General features: G+C 46.1%; 3 protein-coding genes across 4 annotated transcripts in view; all 3 read left to right on the forward strand.

The window, feature by feature from the left end:
* Window positions 1-786, forward strand: part of ap4b1 (adaptor related protein complex 4 subunit beta 1) — an 8,758-nt gene extending 7,972 nt beyond the window's left edge. For both annotated transcript variants that reach the window (XM_083674423.1, XM_083674424.1), the window contains exon 13: window positions 27-786. In XM_083674423.1, coding sequence (XP_083530549.1) covers window positions 27-634 — 608 coding nt within the window. In that variant the 3' untranslated portion in view covers window positions 635-786. The remainder of the gene's footprint in view (window positions 1-26) is intronic.
* Window positions 787-1,555: 769 nt separating this feature from the next.
* Window positions 1,556-7,061, forward strand: LOC310808927 (alpha-1,3-mannosyl-glycoprotein 4-beta-N-acetylglucosaminyltransferase C; the record flags this gene model as incomplete). Its single annotated transcript, XM_083676026.1, has 4 exons — window positions 1,556-1,630; window positions 3,546-3,696; window positions 3,818-4,072; window positions 4,761-7,061. 4 exons carry the CDS (start codon window positions 1,556-1,558, stop codon window positions 5,666-5,668), a joined length of 1,389 nt encoding a protein of 462 aa, XP_083532152.1. The 3' UTR covers window positions 5,669-7,061.
* Window positions 7,062-14,361: 7,300 nt separating this feature from the next.
* Window positions 14,362-17,203, forward strand: ccnq (cyclin Q). Its single transcript, XM_083675463.1, has 5 exons — window positions 14,362-14,702; window positions 15,137-15,320; window positions 16,004-16,136; window positions 16,460-16,678; window positions 16,882-17,203. The coding sequence occupies exons 1-5, from the start codon at window positions 14,543-14,545 to the stop codon at window positions 16,969-16,971; spliced, it is 786 nt and encodes a 261-aa protein (XP_083531589.1). The 5' UTR covers window positions 14,362-14,542; the 3' UTR covers window positions 16,972-17,203.
* Window positions 17,204-20,000: the final 2,797 nt, after the last annotated feature.

Below are 20,000 nucleotides of genomic sequence, written 5' to 3' on the forward strand. Positions count from 1 at the left end.
CCCCCCCTCTCCCCATCTCTCCCCAGACCCAGAGCCCATAGCTGATGCTGGTATTAAGGCTGATGGGGTCAACAGCCGTGTAGCTTCAGCCCCTGTCTGCACTGGTGGAGGTCTGAGTCTGTCTGTGTCTCCGCCTCTGAGCCCCGAGGAGTTTGAACACCTGTGGCTGCAGCTAGGGGGCAGTCAGAGTCACACTGAGGGCGTGTGTTTGGAGGAGTGGGTTCGCTGTCGGGCTCCCCGCTGTTCCACGGAGAGCCTGCAGGCGGCGTTGCAGCTTATGAACATCCAGACCCTGGCTTTCACACCACCACACACACTCCCCTGGAGAGTCTACCTCTACACACACACATCACACACACCGCTCACTCACACGCACGCTGCAGACACACCACACACACTCATACTGGGAGAACTGCTGTATACTGGGGAGTCTGGGGGAGAGGGGGAGGAGGGGGGGACAGAGAGGGAGGAGACCGAGGGGGAGAATGAGGAGGAGGAGGGGGTGGAAGAGGGGAAGAGAGAGGAGGGGGTGAGAGTGATTCTAAAGCAGCAGCCCAGAGATGAGGAAGCTCTCCGAGCGTTTCTGTCTGTGCTCACTACTGTGCTACACACTCTCTCTTCAGAGACAACTTGAACACACACACACACACACACACACACAAACACACTTACTCAAAACAGTGGGAACACATCCCGGAGTAGTCTTATAAAAGTCTTATAAAATATTGTAAGAAACCAAACTGTTGCCGTTTATTTTTAAAATAATAATAAAGCCTCTCGACTCATTGTGTATTTTCTGTATTTATTTATTTGTGTGTGTGGGGCAAAGAATGATAGGGCCTCAGGACTATATCATTGTGTTGCCTACTTGCGCGCACGTGTGTGTGTGTATGTGTGCGCCTAAGGCGGGTGGGAAGGTCATTATGTAATGACGTAAGTGCCAAAGATGGACCACCCACGCCCGCTGGAGTCAAGTCTTAACACAAACCAAAGTTCCCGCGGCGCAAAGGTGTGTTAATTTAGTTAATCAACTGATCGGCAATGAGGAACAGCAGCGCGGTCACTACAGTACGCTTAGTCCATGTTGATGATTTCCATCGTCATATATTCGTATCTGGCGTTGTGTGGACTCGCTGAAATAGAACAGGACTGAACGACAGCGACGGATTGAGTCGCACCTGCTCTACCTCCCCATCACCCCAGGTACTTGATTGATACAGGTGAAGCCATTTTATGGCACAAGGACATTATGGTGATAATCATCCAGTTGTTAATTAGTATCAGATCCACTGTTGCTTAGCCTAACTCTAACCATTGTTATTTATCCGAACTCTAACCATTGTAGTTCAGCCTAACTCTAACTATTGTAGTTTAATCTAACTATAACGCTAACCCTGTCTTCTGCTTAATCATTCAGCAACAGCTAAATTATTTATTGCAGTGCTGACTGAGTTACACACAGCAACAAGGCCATTCACAGTCCATTCAAGTGTCTGTGTGTGTCTGTGTGTGTCTGTGTGTGTCTGTGTGTGTCTGTGTGTGTCAGTTAGGTGAAATGCGGTGTAGGAAGAAGAGAGTTGTCATAGGAGCAGTGCTCTCCCTCCTCACCCTCCTGTACTTCAACAGCAATGTGAGTTTACACACACACACACATTTTATTTTTTAATTTATATTTTATTTGCAATCAACAATACAAGTGAGAAAACATATGCATCAATAAACAGGTCATACAAACATGTGGAGTTGAGGTAATGAGAAACCCCAAAAGGGAGTCGGCTATATAAAGAAAGCTAAACTAATTGATAATTGTATTTAATGATCAAAATAGAAGAACAGTTTCCAAATGGAATAGTTCTGGAAGCCTCTTGATGTCTCTCAAACCTCTGATATCGCCATATATTGCCATAGGCCCACTGTGCATTTTTTTAGGCAGTGTCATTTGAGGGCATCATCTGTGGGCATCATCACCCAGAGCCTCTTCTGCCTGAGCTCCTGTCAGTCATCCTCTGTGGGCCGTTAGCTGTGCCACCTCCAACGTGCTTGGATCTGGGACGAGTGCCAGGCATGCGGTACACAAGGTTGTGATAAGGATAGGCACTAGGGCTGTGACGTTTATGGAATTTTTGGTTGCGTGCGTGCGTGCGTGTGTATGTGTGTGTGTGTGTAGATAATCAACGACGGGGTGTGAAGTTATAAGAAGGCTGTGTGGAAGGCAAAATCATTTTGTATAACTATACATGCATTTATTCATCATTTTGCATAACTATAGTTGCATATATTAAAGATATGCAGAGTCAGATGTATGCACAACCAAGGTTAGTCTGGGAGACATTCCCGTGTGGTTGGGTGCTGGAGGGAGAGATAAGGGGAGGCCAGGAGGCTTCGGTGGTTGGTGAGAGGTTGTGGAACTAACTGGGAGAGAGCGAGGGTGGTGGAAAAATATCTACCCAGCGTAGCAGAGGTGTCGAGGACGGGCCCACTCTCAGAGGCAGCAGATTGGAGAGAGAGAAAAAAGAAAACAGACAGTATATTCTGATCATGAGAGAAATTGCAACATCAGGTGTAAGACATGGACTGTCGTGTGAATGTGGAAATAGAGGAAAAACATACGTTCTGACACTCAGGTGTAAGAAATGGGCCGTAATGTGTTGACTCTGATCTGATGAGGTGAATGGAAAAGGAGGATGAGGACGTGGACTTGACGTTCTGTTGCAGAGGGCTTCCTGCCCTACTCCGTACCTCGGGCGGCGGTAGGCTTTGGTTGTCTTAATTATGACTGTCAGCACCGCCCGTCCTCACCTCCTCAACACCTACAGTACCAGTCAAAAGTTTGGACACACCTTCTTATTCAATGGTTTTTCTTTATTTTTTATTAGTTTCTACATTGTAGATTAATATTGAAGACATCAAAACTATGAAGGAACACATATGGAATTATGTAGTAAACAAAAAAGTGTAGTAAACAAACCAGAATATGTTTTATATTTTAGATTCTTAAAAAAGTTGTCACCTTTTGCTTTGATGACAGCTTTGCACACTCTTGCCAAGGTGTGTCCAAACTTTTGACTGGTACTGTATGTCCTCCTTAACATGCCCGCGAGAGGAGGGTGAAGTTGTTTTCCTAAGGCTCTGCCTCGCCAACCGCTACACAGAGTGATGACTGATTTGGAGAGAGAGAGAGAGAGAGAGAGAGAGAGAGAAACGGGATGAGAAACTGAGAAACGGGATGAGAAACTGAGAAACGGGATGAGAAACTGACCTGGCCATACTATGGAATGTATAAAAAATAAATAAAAAATAAAGTGAACTCGATAGTGATGGCGCATTACCCTCTGTTCCTCATTTGGTCAAATTGTAGGTTACAAAAGTGCTTCACACAAAAGAAGAGGAAACAGAATCAGAATGAATAAAACAGGGAAATAAATGTCTACCACAGCTGAATGCTGCTGGTTTATTGACCATTCTTAAAAGAATGCTACATGGAGATTTGATAAGCTACAGTATGTTGGTAATAAAAGGGTGTGTGTGTGTGTGTGTGGGTGGAGGGTGGGGGGGTGTTTCAGGGCAGGACGGAGTGGACCGGCCTTTCGTCTCTGCCGTCTGTCTCCGGCAGGGAATCATGGGTGGATCAGGGAGGCTACCTGCCTCTCAACATCTCCTGCAGCCTACTGGCAGGAACCCCGTCCACAGAGAAAAGTGAGTCTCTCTCACTCACTCACTCACTCACTCACACACACACACACACACACACACACACACACACACACACACACACACACACTCACTCACTCACCCACTAACCCCTTTTCTCTACCAGAGTTCCTCACAGTGGGCCTTTCATCTGTGAAGCGACCAAAGGGCAATTACCTCCTCTCCACCCTGACCTCCATCTTCTCCCACTCCTCTGTTGAGGAGCGCTCCTCCATGGTGGTTGTGGTCCTGCTGGCAGAGTTTGATACCCAGTGGCGAGAGACCACCCTGGGGGAGATCAAAGCCACCTTCACCCCTCAGCTGGAGCACGGAGAACTGCTAGTTATACACATACCCCAGGAGTACTACCCCCCACTCAAAGGTACACACACCACATGCACTCAGGTGGGTGCAAGCACACACACACGTGTACACACACACACATGCAAAGTACAGTCCTCTTACAGATTGGTTCTCTTAAACTCCTTGCACACTGCCCGTACTAACACAAACACCAACAGTGGCCAACATTTTAAGTTGCCAAGCATCAAAAGCACACTGCTCGGACATTACCCAACAATTGCCCATTGTTAGTGTAAGGTTAATTCCTTCGAAAGAATTCAGGAATCAACACATTCCATTGCATCTCAGCGATTAGTCACCTCCTTATTGTTGGTCACAAGTTTGCAGTTATATTCCAGTATAGAGTGTTCTCTCAGGAAGAGGTGGTTGCCTGTCATACCAAATCCTGTCCGGCTGCAAAAATATATTCTCGGGTAGCGCCACAGTGGGGATTGGCTGAAGTAATACATTTGTGCATGAGCCAGTGGTATTGAGGCAGTGCATGAGCAACAGACGCTATGATGCAATCGGTCAATTCCTGAACCATCCCCTTGTCAGGACAGGTGTGACAGTTCCTTAGCGACAGCTTAGCGACAGCAATCCCCATTGTGACGCTACAAACTGACCTAACGCCGTTTTGTTTGTCTGTGTGTGTTGGCCGTTGTATGGGCAGTTTTGCAAGCGCCTTTACACTTAGATTGGTTATTGTTTCCTTACGTTTTGTCCAGATCTGAAGAGGAACTTCAACGATGCTCCGGACCGCGTGTCTTTCCGCTCCAAGCAAAACGTCGACTACTCTTTCCTGCTCCACTTCAGCGCCGGGCGCGGCCAGTACTACCTCATGCTGGAGGACGACGTCAGCTGCGCCGATCACTTTCTGTCGGCCATCAGGGAGCGTGTCCGTGAGCAGGAAGCGGTGCACAAAGGAGTCCCCTGGGCCACCTTGGAGTTCTCCTCGCTCGGCTACATCGGAAAACTCTACCGCTCCGCCCACCTCCCTCTCCTCGCACGCTTCCTGTTCCTGTTCTACCAGGAAATGCCCTGCGACTTCCTGATGAATCACTTTCGGATGCTGCTGACGCAGGGCAAGGCCATTGGGTTCACGCCCTCACTGTTTCAGCACATGGGCACGTACTCTTCTTTCCAGGGAACGTACAACCGGCTGAAGGATACCAAGTTTGAGGAGGGGCCGTACTTCAACCCTGCAGCGGACGTTTACTCGGACATCCCCGTCTACATGGGCCAACCTAATCAGTCGTACCTCCCGGGCTCGGACTACTTCTGGGGCCGGACGCCCTCTGTTGGGAACCACCTGACCGTGGTACTGAGAGAAGCGGCTGTGGTGACGGTGATTACCGTGGACACGGGGTTAGAGGGCAAAGACCTGCTCGCCTCTGCCACGGTGGAGCTGGGTAGCAACCCCATCACCAGGGAGAGGGGTGTCACATGTTCCAAGTTCCATTCGCTTGGGGAGATGGCGAACGGGCGGTTTGAGATGCAGGGGGTGGAAATGAAGTATGGCTCCGCCGCTTCTTGTCTGAGGATACGAGTCACGGGCAGTCAGACAAACTGGGTCATCATCAGGAAAATCCGGATCACAACAAAGACCTCAACACACACTGCAAAGGCTCATTGATCCTCAATCCTGGTGCTGGAGAGCCACAGTACTGCAGACTTTTGTTCCAGCTCAGCACTGTCACATGATATCCATGCAAAGTGGCAATGTTTATCTTGTGGACTCAGCCATGTTAGGGGTATTATCATTTTGTATGATGGTTTACCTGAGCTCAGCTGGGTATATCTGTTGGGTTTATCTGTTTATCACTGTACTGTATCTACTGTACCTGTGTGTACAATCACAAAAAATAGACAATGTCAAGAGACGTTCAGTTCAGTTTTTTTTACGGACGGACGGACGCACACGCACACGCACACACACACTCTGATCCTGGTCCTGCGCTCTAAGAAATGTCCAAGCAATTGTTTTGACTTCGACAGAGAGTGGAAAGGAGAATTCTCTGAGGTTAATTAAAAGGTGAAGATCTGGACATAGCGTGATATTTTAAAGGTAGACTCTGAGATATGACATCATAGCAAAGGGAGACACTGCCAGAGACTTTCAAAAACGGAGATGCAACAGACTAGAGAATAGAGCGTGTTAAGGCAGAGTCCGTGCGTCAAACCCTTTCGTTGTCAGTTGTGAGCATCTCCGGAATTCCGAGAATGTCTTTGGTTCTCATCCAGGCAGCTTTTTACTTGAGGCTAGTTTTCAGAGAAATGATTGATTCTAGGCTTGCATTTGGCTCTGGAGTCTGCTATTGGTGCCTGTCAGCATGAGGACCAAAGACCAACATTAGGCTGAAAAAAGATCAGAAACATAGCCAAGATTGTAGGCTTGCCAAAATCAACAATTTGGAACACCATTATTTTTTTAAAAGCACTGGCGAGCAATCGCAAACGGGCTGGTAGGCCAATGAAGACTTCTAAAATGCATGATTGAAGAATGCTCACCATTATTAAGAAAACCCCCATCCACAGAACTACTACACAGAGACTACCATCACAGAACTACTACAGAGGCTTCATTGCTACTGTAGGTGCAAACCACTAGTTATCCTAAGGATGGTCAGGTTACAGTTTGCTAAAAAGTACCTTCAAAGCCTGCAGAGGTCTGGAAAAAGGTTTTTAGTGATTTGTAAGTGGAAAGTTTGGAGAGGAAAAAAAATAACCTGCCCAAGATTTACAGCATACCACCTCATCTGTGAAACGTAACATGGTGGAGGAGGTATTATGGTTTGGGCATGTATAGCTGCCATTAGAACTGGCTAGGTTGTCTTAATTGAGGAGATAACTGGTGACAGTGTAGAGGGATTTTGGTGGCACCAGCCTTGATTTACTGTCCCATTTATTACGCAAGGCACTGTATGTGTTTTTAAGAACAGAATACTATGTGCCTTAAGAAGAGAACCTTCTCTCTGCTGTTTAGAGATGTTTTCTGTAATGCTGGGCTGTTCCCCCCCCCCCCCCCCCCCTCCTCCTCCTCTAGGGTCGTAGAGAAGCAGAAGTGAAACCATAACGTCTGGGGGGGGGGGGGGGAGCTAGTGGCTGGTGTGACATGGCCATGGGATCACCTATTCACCTAGATGCAGCAATCATCTGACTATTATATACAGACATATTTTAGCCCGAAGCCTGTGCAGCATAAACCTTCCACAAAACTATTGGACTCTCCTCAGATGAAATGATGACAGGAAGAACAATGAGACTGCTGCATGATGCCCCTCCTTTTGGTGCAGGAGATGGTGGTCCCCTTTAGAACACAATCATGACATACCTTCAGGTTCTAGACAGACTCATTATTAAATCACGTTCAGGAGGGCGAGGGGATTCGACTTGAATTCGGACAATCCCCCTGACTAGTACAGCAGCAAGGCCGAACCAAGCTTGAGGTTGATGAGGAACACAGACGTATGCGAGCAGCATTGCTTCCCTACCAGAGCTAATTGTTGCTCCATTAATCCCCAATATGACCATTTTTTCTTGGAATATGAAGGCTCTCCATTATTAATGGATTGTTTTCAAGATGTTGGTGAGCATTACATAGATTACACAGATTATGTGCGGGTGTGTATTTACTATTGGGTCATCATAGCAAAGGGTTACTGTTAGGTAAAATGCTTCGACGTGCATTGGTGGAGATTTGTTGATTTAGCCTGTCTTTGTCTTGAGAGCAGTAAAAATCACCCATTCATGGGTGGGGCATCTGTTAATGAATGACTTAACGACTGAAAGTTGGAAAGCCCAGGAATATTGCTATTAGCATCTAGCATGCTACTAGCATGTTTGACACGGTATTGAACATGGTTAGTCTGCAGTCAACACCTTCCTCATCGTTATACAAACACTTTACACCCACCCCCATGTCACAACCCATTTTGCTACGTTTTCAAACGTATCAGTGAGTTACGCAATGGTGCTGGTAATAGCCGTTTGCTGATATGCAGTAGGTGGTGAAGTTGGCCTCAGTGTTATTGGTATGGGAACTGCTTTGGATGGACTAATATGAACGGCCAGGTTTGGGCTAAAATGTAAAACTCTGATGTGTAGTATATTCTCGATTCATATGATCATGTGAAAGTCTCCCCATCATTTTTCCCTTGATTCCCCCCCCCCCCCCTCCCCCCCCATCAGGGGTCAATAACAGGGCTATCATCTGTGTGCATTTAATGACAGTTACCATGAATTACAGCTAACTAATGTTAAGGATTGCACTGCACTAACTATCACAAGACTCAATAGCCATACCACATGGCCCATACCACATGTTTCCCCATGGGGGCTATACCGCTTGATTTAAACGTTTCTCCCAATGACCTATAAGGGCACCTAAGTTTTTAAAAAACACATATCTATGCTTCTTGAGGCTGGACCATCCCTATAAACAATTATGCAATTATGACACATGAACCTGTAAAAGCCACCATTAGGCCTAATGCCCATGAAATTCCTTATCATGAGCCATGCCTGAATGCTGTTTCTTTCCTCTTCTGTCCTCTGCTTCCAGGGATGTATGGAGACAGATTTCTCATCTGTCATTTCTTATATTTTTATAATCAATATAGCCATACAACAATCTACTTCAATCTACTACCATGTCATGATTTATATTTTGTTCAGTCATACACTGTTCAATGATTTTGTAATAATCAGTCTATATACTATCTACTGTTGGATGATTCTGTTATGATCAGCATTGTACTCATTTATGGTTTTGTGTACAACTAGAATGACTAATGACACACACAGGAGTAATGGCACGAATCAAGATGGTCAGTAATGACCTTGTGTGATTTAGGGGGGAGTCAGTCAGTCAGTCAGTCAGTAAGTATGGCACCAGTCACATCTGCCCCCCCCCCCCCCCCCCCCCATCTGTTGGTGAGAACGCACTCCCTCCTTAGATGCAAGGCCACACTGACCAAAGGGGACCCTCTTGTTATTGAATTGTGCATGTGTTGCTGTCCCTGAGAAAAATGCTGTATCAAAGGTTTGCTCGAAAACACCTCATCAGAGAGAGACAGAGAGAGAGATTGTGCACTTTGCAGGAATCAAACGTGTCTTCTTTTATTTGAAGTATTAAAGTTGGACCCAAGGGATTTCCTTGGGCACCCTGACACAGACAAGCACAAGTGAAACCAGAACATCTTGGGGGGGGGGGGGGGGGGGGCTAGTGGATGATAAAATGTGGATGATGCGACCATGGACACACCTATTCACCTACATGCAGCAATCATCTGACTATTATACAGAATATAGACATATTTAGGGAACCATCAAATTTCCACCTAAATATGTGGATGTGTGTTTAATCAGGATAGGAGAATGAGTCCTCCTAAAGGAGGACCTTTGTTAGAATAAGTTAATGCTCATATTGCTGAATTAAATTGATTTTCTTCACCTGCACCACTGACTGGATCTCACTTGTTGACATTTGCTCCTTTTACTGATATAGATGCATTTCCTCATAACATGATTACTGTGACATCTGAACACACTGGCTTCATGACCAGCACACACACACACAGAACACACCATGGCACAGCACATGCTTCTGCAGGGTTGTAGATTTAATGCCGTATGATTCTGATGACATCTCTACATCAGAACACAAAGTAGAGTTTTAGGGAGAAGAAAAGAGTAGACTGCAATAGAGAGAGAGAGAGAGAGAGAGAGAAGGCCGTTTAAGAGGTAGTTCATTGGTCCAGCTGTGTTGAGATGGGGGTGGGGGGTCCATGACTGGCTGGTCTCTCCTCAGACTCGTCCCTGTGAGGGGCTGCTCCCTCTGGGACCTGACTGCCCTGGCTCACTGGTCTAGGCTGCGTCGCTGGTCTCTCTCCGGCCTGGGAGCCCTGGCTCACTGGTCTCTCCCCACGGGGGGTGTGCCTGGTTACGGGCCGTGAAGAGGTGGGCGTGGCCGTGGTCTGGTTCTGAAGAGCGTCCTGTGGCTCCCTGGAGGACTGGGAGGGAGAGAACAGAGTCAGACGTCCAAGCACTCTCTGCATCCCCACCCTTTCCCTGAAGTGTGCTCCCGGAGTGTACACTAGAGTAAGTATGTATGACTTGTACACTTCCCCCCCACGTGGATTTAAATGAAAGCATAGAATTGATGTAAACATGTGCTCTTACACCAACCTAATGTTTTTAAAACCCATGTAGGAGAGTGTACAAGTGCATACTTCAGGGAAGAGGGTGGAGAATGTGAATGCAGGGACCGTCCCAAAGCTCTTCAAAGGCTTCCTCCTTCCTGCTGTTCTCTCTATCATGGCCACAGGTAGCCAGGTGAGAGAACGGTAGATGCTAAGTGGGATCCTTGGTATGTACTCTACTCGAAACCCTAACTCTACCCTTAACTTATTCCTAACTCTAACCTTAACCATAGCCCTTACCTAACCTTACCGTAACCGTTTAAAATCTCAAATCTCAACGTCAGAGTTGGATCGTCCAAACATCCGACTTAGCATGTACAGTGAGACAAAATATATATATATTTTTTTTTTAATTTAAAAAATAGCCTACTGGCATTACGACTGCCTATGGCCCCTGGTGTGAGCATTGATGACTTTATCTTGTGATGACTGTTGGATAGATGATTCACTTACTTCAATAAATGGCTGAATTCAACTTTATCGCTTCGGATAAAGGCGTCTGCTAAATGCCATAAATGTAAATGAAATGTAAAACAACTGATAGGTAGAGAACAGATCTGTCATGCCCTCTATGCTCACTACAACAGATGCTTTGTGTAGACCTGAGAGAAGAGGGTGGGTAGTATCTTGATTCATATTGCACAGAATTCTGCTTGGGTTGCGGTTGGGATTGTTTATAAATATCCCAACCACAATCCAAGCATCTATCTCTGGACGCCAGCTGCTCAGCTAACCCCAATATGCACACATATCTGAACATTGACAAATTGACATAATTGCACTGTGATGAATCCGAATCTTGTGAAATTGTGTAATGCACGCGGCAGCAAATGATTTTCCAGGGAACATGATGCACTTCGAACAAAATGTGCTTCATGCTTGTGGGACGGTAGAAAGGGAACTCTACCTAACCTTTAAGTTAGTCACGCTTGCATGTGTGTGTATTCAGAGTGTGTGTATTCCCTGATAAGAATGTGAGATGCAAATTGTAATGTCGTCAATACTATGAAATGTACTATTGGGTACTGTACTATGAAATGTACTATTGGGTACTGTACTATGAACTGCTGGTAAGCGTTAATAAGGTTAATAATTCTCATCATTTAAGCATTAGTCATGGAAGCATTAATCATGTCATGAATGTTTGTCTATAACAACTGTCACCTGAGAGTCACCGTTTGCTTATGACTTGAGTAGACTAATAGAACAGAGAAGTAGAAGTGTTGCTTAAGACCTGTAGAGAAGTACAAGTATTGCTTAGGAACTGTGTTAAAAGCTCGACATTAGAATGTGTAGCTGACAGGCTATATGAGGATGATGATGTGTCACAAGACCCCACTGTTTGAGATTACCTAACTGCTTCAATGTTGAAAGGCAGATAAGAATATGTGAAGACCCGCCCCGAGGGGGGGGGGGGGGGGGAATTAACTTTTTTTAGCGCTCTCTGTTTGTTAGAAATAGACTGCCATGCTTGCAACCATTAAAAGAAGGACGCCTTTTTGTGCAGAGTCTCACCAAATACTAAGTGGTAACCCTAGATTTCCACGACACCAACCACAGAGACAGTGCCTGGCACGCAACCAGCTCAATAGCAACCGATGATGACTCACTAGATGTCTCACGCTATGCTTTTGACAGTGAGAGGCTGTGAAACCTTCAGCACCTTCTGTCAAGGTTTTGAGTAATGGGAGTGAATAGGTGAATTGTGTTTGTCAAGTACAGTGCCTTCGGAAAGTATTCAGACCCCTTCGCTTTTTCCACATTTTGTGGTGTTATAGACTCAATTTAAAATGGATTAAATTAAAAGAGTTTGCCATCAATCCACACACAATACCCCAGAATGACAAAGTAAAAACACGTTTTTTGAAATTTCAGTAAATTTATTCAAATTGAAACACAGAAATACCTCATGTAAATAAGTATTCAGACCCTTTGCTATGACACTCTTAAAAGGAGCTAAAATGCAAAAATGTCATCAACAAATCACTAAATAAGTTGAAGTGAGCCCATCTTAATGCAAGGATAATAGTTCATGTAATTTTGGAATTAATATCTTGGTTTTTATAGGGTCTCTGATTTGCATAGGAATCAATTACACTCTGTGTAGATTAGGATGTCTAAAAGTGAAGGGCTCTGAATACTTTCCGAAGGCACTGTATCTAATGTTTCATTAATTCTCCCTAGAGTTGAATTTGTCTGAGTACTAATGTTACTGTCTCTACTACAAACAAGAAATACTTAAATTCATGTCATTTTGTCCTTAAAACATGACAGCTATCTAGGGAATATATGTATGTATGCCAACCAGCCCTGCAAAAACACAGCCAGACCGGTGGCTGGTGGGTAGGGGGCCGGAGCTCGGGGGTCCTTTTACAATTTCAGCACAGGAGCGGAGGCCTGCCCCCTGCCCTAGCTGTGTCCATCTGTCTTACCTGCTCTCCGGGCGTCTGTGTGTTTGTCTGTCCATCTGCCGCAGGTCTGGCTGTGTTTCTGGCGCTCCCGTGTGTGTGAGGGGTCACAGTGTGTTGAGGGTCCAGGCCCCAGGTGCTGAGTCGGTTTCTCCCCTCCTCCGAACGGCCGGTGGGGTTGATAGGACCTGCTGGGATCCGAGCAGGCAGCTCCCACGTACCCCTGAACTCTGGCCATGCACTGCCCCTCTACACACACACACACACACACACGCACAGACACACACACGCGCGCGCACACATGCACGCACACACACAAATATGCACACACACATGCACGCACACACATGCACGTACACACACACACGCACGCACACACACACACACACACACACACACACACACACACTTTTCAATTGTTTATGTGTGTGACACTTTCAATCGCAAAGATGAGAGTATTCCACATAGGTGTATGAGAATTTCAAGTCTGTATGTGCAAGTGATTCATACTACGGTATGCATGTGTCTCAGAGTGTTTCACTTGTGAGAATGTATTCAATAACATATGAATGTGTGAGAGTTTCATGTGTGTGTGTCAGGTGAAGCACTATTTACGGGCTACACGGCCCCTCAGAGATGACAGCATGCTCTCTCACCTTAACCTTCACTCCTGGGAGGAGGTGTCCACGGTCGCTGGCAATGAAAGTGGTCCGACCTTCTGCTGCTGAGGGTCTCTGTGAGTACACACACACACACACACACACACACACACACACACACACACAGAGAGAGAGAGAGAGAGAGAGAGGGAGAGGTTCATAAGAAAGGAGGTTCATTTAGTGTCTTTGAGTACTGAGAAAAGCGCTATATAAAATAAATGCATTATTATTATTTTAATGAAGTTAGATAAATCCTCTTTCCTACTGGTGAAGTCGAGGAGGGAAGAATAATTCTTCTTGACTTGCTGTGAATGGTTTGTCGCTAGACATTAGCTTAGTTACCTCTTTGAAATGCTTTGGCACCGTCCAGTTTAGCAATTTCTGCGACTTGAAAGCATTTTCATACTAGAGCAAAATGAATTACAGCGCATATTAGAGTAGAATAACATCAGTAGTTAATTTGTGTGTGACAAAATCCCGTTTTTTGGGGTTTAATTTACCTGGTTAGCTGAGTAGCTGGAGGACATCTCTGCCTAGTTTACCCTTTCCTCTGGGTTGTTGACCCGTTGCATAGCAACAGCGCCATTGAATTGTGTTCTTTGTTCTAGATCTATAACCTACAATTGGTTCAAGCAAATAAGCTATATTCTAGGGCCAAAATTTCATCCTTCATATTTTGTCCCCCCCCCCCCCCCCCCCCCCCCCCCCCCCCCCGCCAGTAAATAAAGTAAATAGCCAGCAACATTTGCATACATGTACATTGCAAATCGCAAATAGATGGGCGGAGTTCCACTATTGGAGCAGTGAAGTTGACTGTAACATTGCCTATGGCCCCTGGTCCGAGGGATGACTTTATCTTATGATGACTGATGGGTAGATGATTCACTTACTTAAACAAATATATTTGTCGGAAGTCGGCTTTGGATAAAGGCGTCTGCTAAATGCCATAAATGTAACTGCAATGTCGTTCCTCTCCGTGAGCAGCAGATGGCAGTAGACCCGTTAGGACCGCCTAAGATCCGCCTACCTGCGGTAGAACCTCAATATGTGTTGGCGGAAGTGGATTTCCAAGCATGGCCAGCTGCTGGCCATTTGATATTTGTTTATTTTAGTTCTCTAAATTATACCTTCGGAGTTCGGAAACTTAAACACGGCTGTTTTTTTGCGCGCTGCAAAATGGTGTACACGACATTGTGATCCAAAGCGTGCAGGCAAAGTCCCGTTAGGGTGCCCGGTGTTAATGGAGGGGTCTTCGTTGCGGCTTTCTGCTGGTAGTGGTGTGATGGAGAGATCCTTGCGGCTGGCCGGGACCGGGAGGAGGGGAGCCGGGGACGCAGACACCGACTCGATGCGGGACACGAAAACACACTTCCGAGTCTGTCGGTTCATCATGGAGAGCGGTACAGTACCCCCAAAACTGAAGCTGCTAAAACCATGTCAAAGCCAATCCCTTTAGACACACTGAAGTGCCCTGAACTCCAACCCTGAGTTCCGTTTATTTGTCAATCCATTGAATACACAGTACACAACGCAACATGGGCAGAGCAGCTCAACATCTACAACAACAACAACAACAACAGTAGAATGCAATAAAGATAGGAAGCTTTAGTAAGACTAGGCCATACATGAAGTCACACATCAGGTGTTTGGTGAATGCATGAAGATTATGGGACACGTACGTTCCTTTAAATAGCTTTTTCAAGTATATCCATGTATAGATTTTAGCCTAATCTCTGCTGTCACATTTTCTCTTGTCTCTCAATCTCTTGCTCTCTCTCACACACACACACCCACCCACACCACACCACACACACATATACTCTCTATATCTCAGGGGTGAAGTTGGGCATGCGTTCTGTCCCAGTGGCGACAGCGTGTGTGTTGTACCACCGGTTCTTTGAGTGTGTGAGTGTGTCCGTGTACGAGCCGTACCTGGTGGCCATGAGCGCTCTGTACCTGGCCGGCAAGGTGGAGGAGCAGCACCTGAGGACGCGTGACATCATCAACGTCAGCCACAGGTAACGGGGTGGTAGAGAGAGATTATCCTGCGTCCCAATTCTCCCACTTCTCCCACTTCTTTCCCCTGTAGTGTGTATTTTTTGGGCACACCCCCCCTACACACCTTTAAAAGCATAGGATTGGTGGAGGAGGGGGGGGGGGGGGGGGGTTCATCCTTACACCAATCCCTGTGCTCTTGTATTGTTTTATTGTAATATTTTGTGAATTTGTTACTGCTATTTTGTTCATATTTTCTACATTTCTTGTCAATAGTTGCTATTGTTTTTTATGCCCCATGCACCAACCTCACCAAGTCAATTTCCGGTATGCGCAAATATACTTGGCCAAATGAAAATAAAAGGATTCTGATTCTGATTCTATCCATTGGCACACGTCAGTGATGGAGGGTTATGTAGGATATGAAGACAGGGTGATATGACGAGGGGGGTGATGGCTAGTTGGCACGACAGCGATGTCTCCAGAATGACGGATCGCCAGTGGGGTCTGTGTCTGAAGGAAGTGCCACGGTTGGCATAGCGATATGATAGAGGCTACACGGAGAGGAGCCGTCGCCAAGGCGTTTACGCATGCCTGTCTGTTCAGGGCTTCAAACAGATTGCAGTTGGAAAGGTGGGCTTCAGACCACAACTCACTCTCCATTTCTCTCTCTCTCTCTCTCTCTCCCTCTCTCCCTCTCTCCCAGGTATTTCCACAGTGGTAGTTCTCCCCTGGAGTGTGACGGGGAGTTTTGGGATCTAAGGGACAGTGTGGTGCAGTGTGAGCTTCTCATCCTCCGACAGCTCAACTTCCACGTCTCCTTCAAACACCCACATAAGGTGTGTGTGTGTGTGTGTGTGTGTGTGTGTGTGTGTGTGTGTGTGTGTGTGTGTGTGTGTGTGTGTGTGTGTGTGTGTGTATACTATGTATGTACATCGTCCTCTGGCTCAGTTGGTGGAGCATGGCGCTAACAACGCTTAGGTTGTGGGTTTGATTCCTGCTGGGACCATATATACTGAAATGTATGCACTCACTGCAATGTAAGTCACTTTGGATAAAAGTGTCAGCTAAATGGCATATATTATTATTATTACTGTGTGTATGTGTGTGTACTATGTCTGTATGCTGTGTGTCTTTGAGTGTAACATCTCTTTCCCTGTAGTATCTCCTTCACTACCTGATGTCCGTGCGGGCGTTGGTGAATCGCCATGCCTGGTCTCGAACCCCTGTTGCCGAGACTGCCTGGGCGTTGCTTAGAGACTGTTACCATGGGCCCATGTGTATCCGCCACAAGCCTCAACACATCGCCATAGCAACGCTTTACCTCGCTTTACACAGCTATGGAGTCAAGCTGCCCGCGGGAGAGAGAGAGTGGTGGCAGGTACGGTCTGTCTGTCTGTCTGTCTGTCTGTGTGTGTCTGTGTGTGTCTGTGTGTGTCTGTGTGTGTGTGTCTGTGTGTGTGTCTGTGTCTGTGTCTGTGTCTGTGTGTGTGTGTGTGTGTGTGTGTGTGTGTGTGTGTGTGTGTGTGTGTGTGTGTGTGTGTGTGTGTAATTATGGTGCAGCCTTTTTCTCTCTGTCTGTAGGTGCTGTGTGAGGATGTGACCAAAGCTGACGTGGACTCTGTCATCTCGGACCTGCTACAACTTTATGACATGGAGGCTAAATGTATCTGAGGGAAGGACGACGTTCTGAGAGAGAGAGAGAGAGAAATGGAATGCGAGTTGTGGTCTGAATCCAACCTTTCCAACCGCAGAGAGCGAGAATTTGATTAATCAGATCGCCAGACCGCCATTGCTGATGTATATGATGTTTACGCTTAGTCCCGTTTTTTTTTGTCATGTTAAAATGGTCAGTACTGTTAAGAAAACAAATGAAACATTTTGAATAAAAACAACCACATTGAGTTGTAAATTGGATTGTCTTGTCTCATTTTGTTCAATGCTATACTGACAGGCTGACTAAAGTGGCTAGTCTGTGCGTGGAGCCTCAGAAGCCAGATTCTTGACATAAGAACTTTATTTGTGTAACACACAGACAGGCTTGCCCCATTAATGGCTGCTAGCTACATGTTTTGGCCAGCTCCTGGCTAGGTCATCATAGGAAATGAGAATAGTTCTCCTAGATAGCGTGTGTGTGTACGTGTGTGTACGTGCGTGTGTGTCTGTGTTCAACTGCCCAGGGCTACTGATATGGGACATGAACGAATAAGTCACCTTCATTACTCATGTCTGGCTGTGTTTTTTTCTGTGTGTGTTGCTGGCTGCCCCAGTTAGCTCCTGAGCTGACAGATATGGCTGCACTACCAGGGTCTGCCACCGCGGGGAGACATTTTATGTGATCTGACCCCTGACAGAAGCTGCTCTCACGCGGTCCACACTGCCGACAGATCTATCCATCTCTCTCTTATCTCTCCCTTCCTCTTCTCTCTTCCTCTCTCCCTGTCTCTTCCTTTCCAGTCCCCTGTCTCTCTCTCTACCCCCTTTCCCCTCTCCCTCTCCCTCCCTCCTCTCTAATGTTGTATTAATAATAGAAAGGGTGCATGTTCAGCCAGACTCCCTGCATTAATAAAGCATCTGATGGGAAGAGCACTACGGGAAAAGTCAAGGAGGAGAGGAATCATCTGCCCATCCTAGAGATGCCAGAGTCAGAACAACCACAGGTGAAAGCTCAACCCATTACATCCACATTTGTTCCCTGTTCAATTCAACTATGGGGTCAGTTGGTGTGAGCTAAGGAAACGGACTAGCCTGATCCCTCACACACACACACACATACACACACACACACACACACACACACACACATTACACAAAGACCTCTGACCACTGCCTATGCAAAATGAATAATATAAATGAAATATATATATATTTTATGCATGTAAGACATATATATTTTAGATACAATATATATATATTTTCATGTTCTGTATGTTGTCTATGTTATGTGCTGATATGAGCCTCTTTTAATGGCACAAATCACATTTCTATGGAAACAATCAATACAGCATATTGTCTGTCTTCTGTTTCCAACCACTCTGTCTATCTCCTCTCCTCTCACTTATGCCTTTGATCTGCTTACATCCCTCGCTTTCAATATCCTCACTGCATTGTCAGGTTACACACACACACACACACACACACACAACCACTCAGACATCAGCATGAGTGTGCGTGCGTGCGTGCGTGCGTGCGTGCGTGCGTGCGTGCGTGCGTGCGTGCGTGCGTTTGGAGAGAAAGAGAGAGAGGTTTACATAAAAGTGTGTTTACAGTAAACGATTGTTTGAGCTTTGTGCCCTTGAACAGATAAAAGCTTTAGAGACCCCTGCACCACAGCAATTAGACTTGAACCCAGCGCCTAAACGCCTAGACAACAGACAAACCCTTACCTGCTGAGAGAGAGAGAGAGAGAGAAGAGTATACCCATCAGACTGAAGATCTGAACCGAACCCTCTTACGGGTACAACACTCAACCAACGAAGCATTAGAGCTGCGTTCGACAGCGTTTGAAATCGCAAAACGTTTTAAAGTGTTTCAAAAGAAAACTTTGAGTGGGACTGGTTCAGAGGTCTTGGTCCTGAGACAGTAGATTCAGCCTGATGGATGATGGAATGACCTGGAATGACCTGGTTACGTCTATTCAGTGTATAGGTTTTACATGACTGCGTACAGTGTAGGCCTGTTTCAACATAGTGTGGATTGTTATTCCTATGTTAGTAGTGTAGCCTATGAAGTCAGTTTCAGAAGGCTGGTGTGTGTGTGTGTGTGTGTGTGTGTGTCTGTGTCTGTGTCTGTGTGTGTGTGTGTGTCTGTGTGTGTCTGTGTGTGTGTGTGTGTGTGTGTGTGTGTGTGTGTGTGTGTGTGTGTGTGTGTGTGTGTGTGTGTGTGTGTGCGCGCTCAAACTAGACAGGGAGTTGATGTGGGATTGAAGTGAAGATGGAATCAACAACAAAGTGTTGCAGCAGCAGCAGCAGCAGCAGCATCTCCCACAGTCCATCTCTCTGCAGTCGGAGCATGGCTCTCTATTAATAAGCACATCGGATGATTCATCTAGAAATAAACTCATCTCCTATCTCTCTTTCTCTTTCTATGCATCTCTCTCTCTCAGAATACTGTGGTGTGTCTGAGACAGTGTCAGAGGTACGGCTTGACTGTGTGTGTGTGTGTGCGTGTGTGTGTGTGTGCGCGTGTGTGTGTGCGTGTGTGTGTGTATGTGTGTGTGTGTTTGCGTGTTTGTGTGTGTATTATGCTAAAGAGAGGATAGGCTATATCACAGACTCTGTGTCCGTCATGATATTCTTACTGTCATCATCAGTATCATCGGTGTGTGTGTGTGTGTGTGTGTGTGTGTGTGTGTGTGTGTGTGTGTGTGTGTGTCTGTGTGTCTGTGTGTGTCTGTGTCTGTGTCTGTGTCTCTGTGTGTGTTTGATAGAGAGATAGACTCACACACACACAGAGAAAGCCTTATGTCATGAGTTCTGTGAGACTGACATGCAGGACCCTGGACAGCTCTCCAGGCCTCTGTCCATTGGCCTACTGCCTAGGCTTATCTGTCTCCCTCACACAGATACCTTTCTCGTCATCACTGACTGTGTTCAGGAGGGATTCTATGCAGAGAACTCTGATCAGAGACTTAAAGAACTCTGATCGGGTCGAATTGATAGATTCCCGCTCTCCACTCGCGCACAGAATGCTCTCATTTACAA

Source organism: Argentina silus (genome assembly GCF_951799395.1).
Source record: "Argentina silus genome assembly, chromosome: 8".
NCBI lineage: Eukaryota > Metazoa > Chordata > Actinopteri > Argentiniformes > Argentinidae > Argentina > Argentina silus.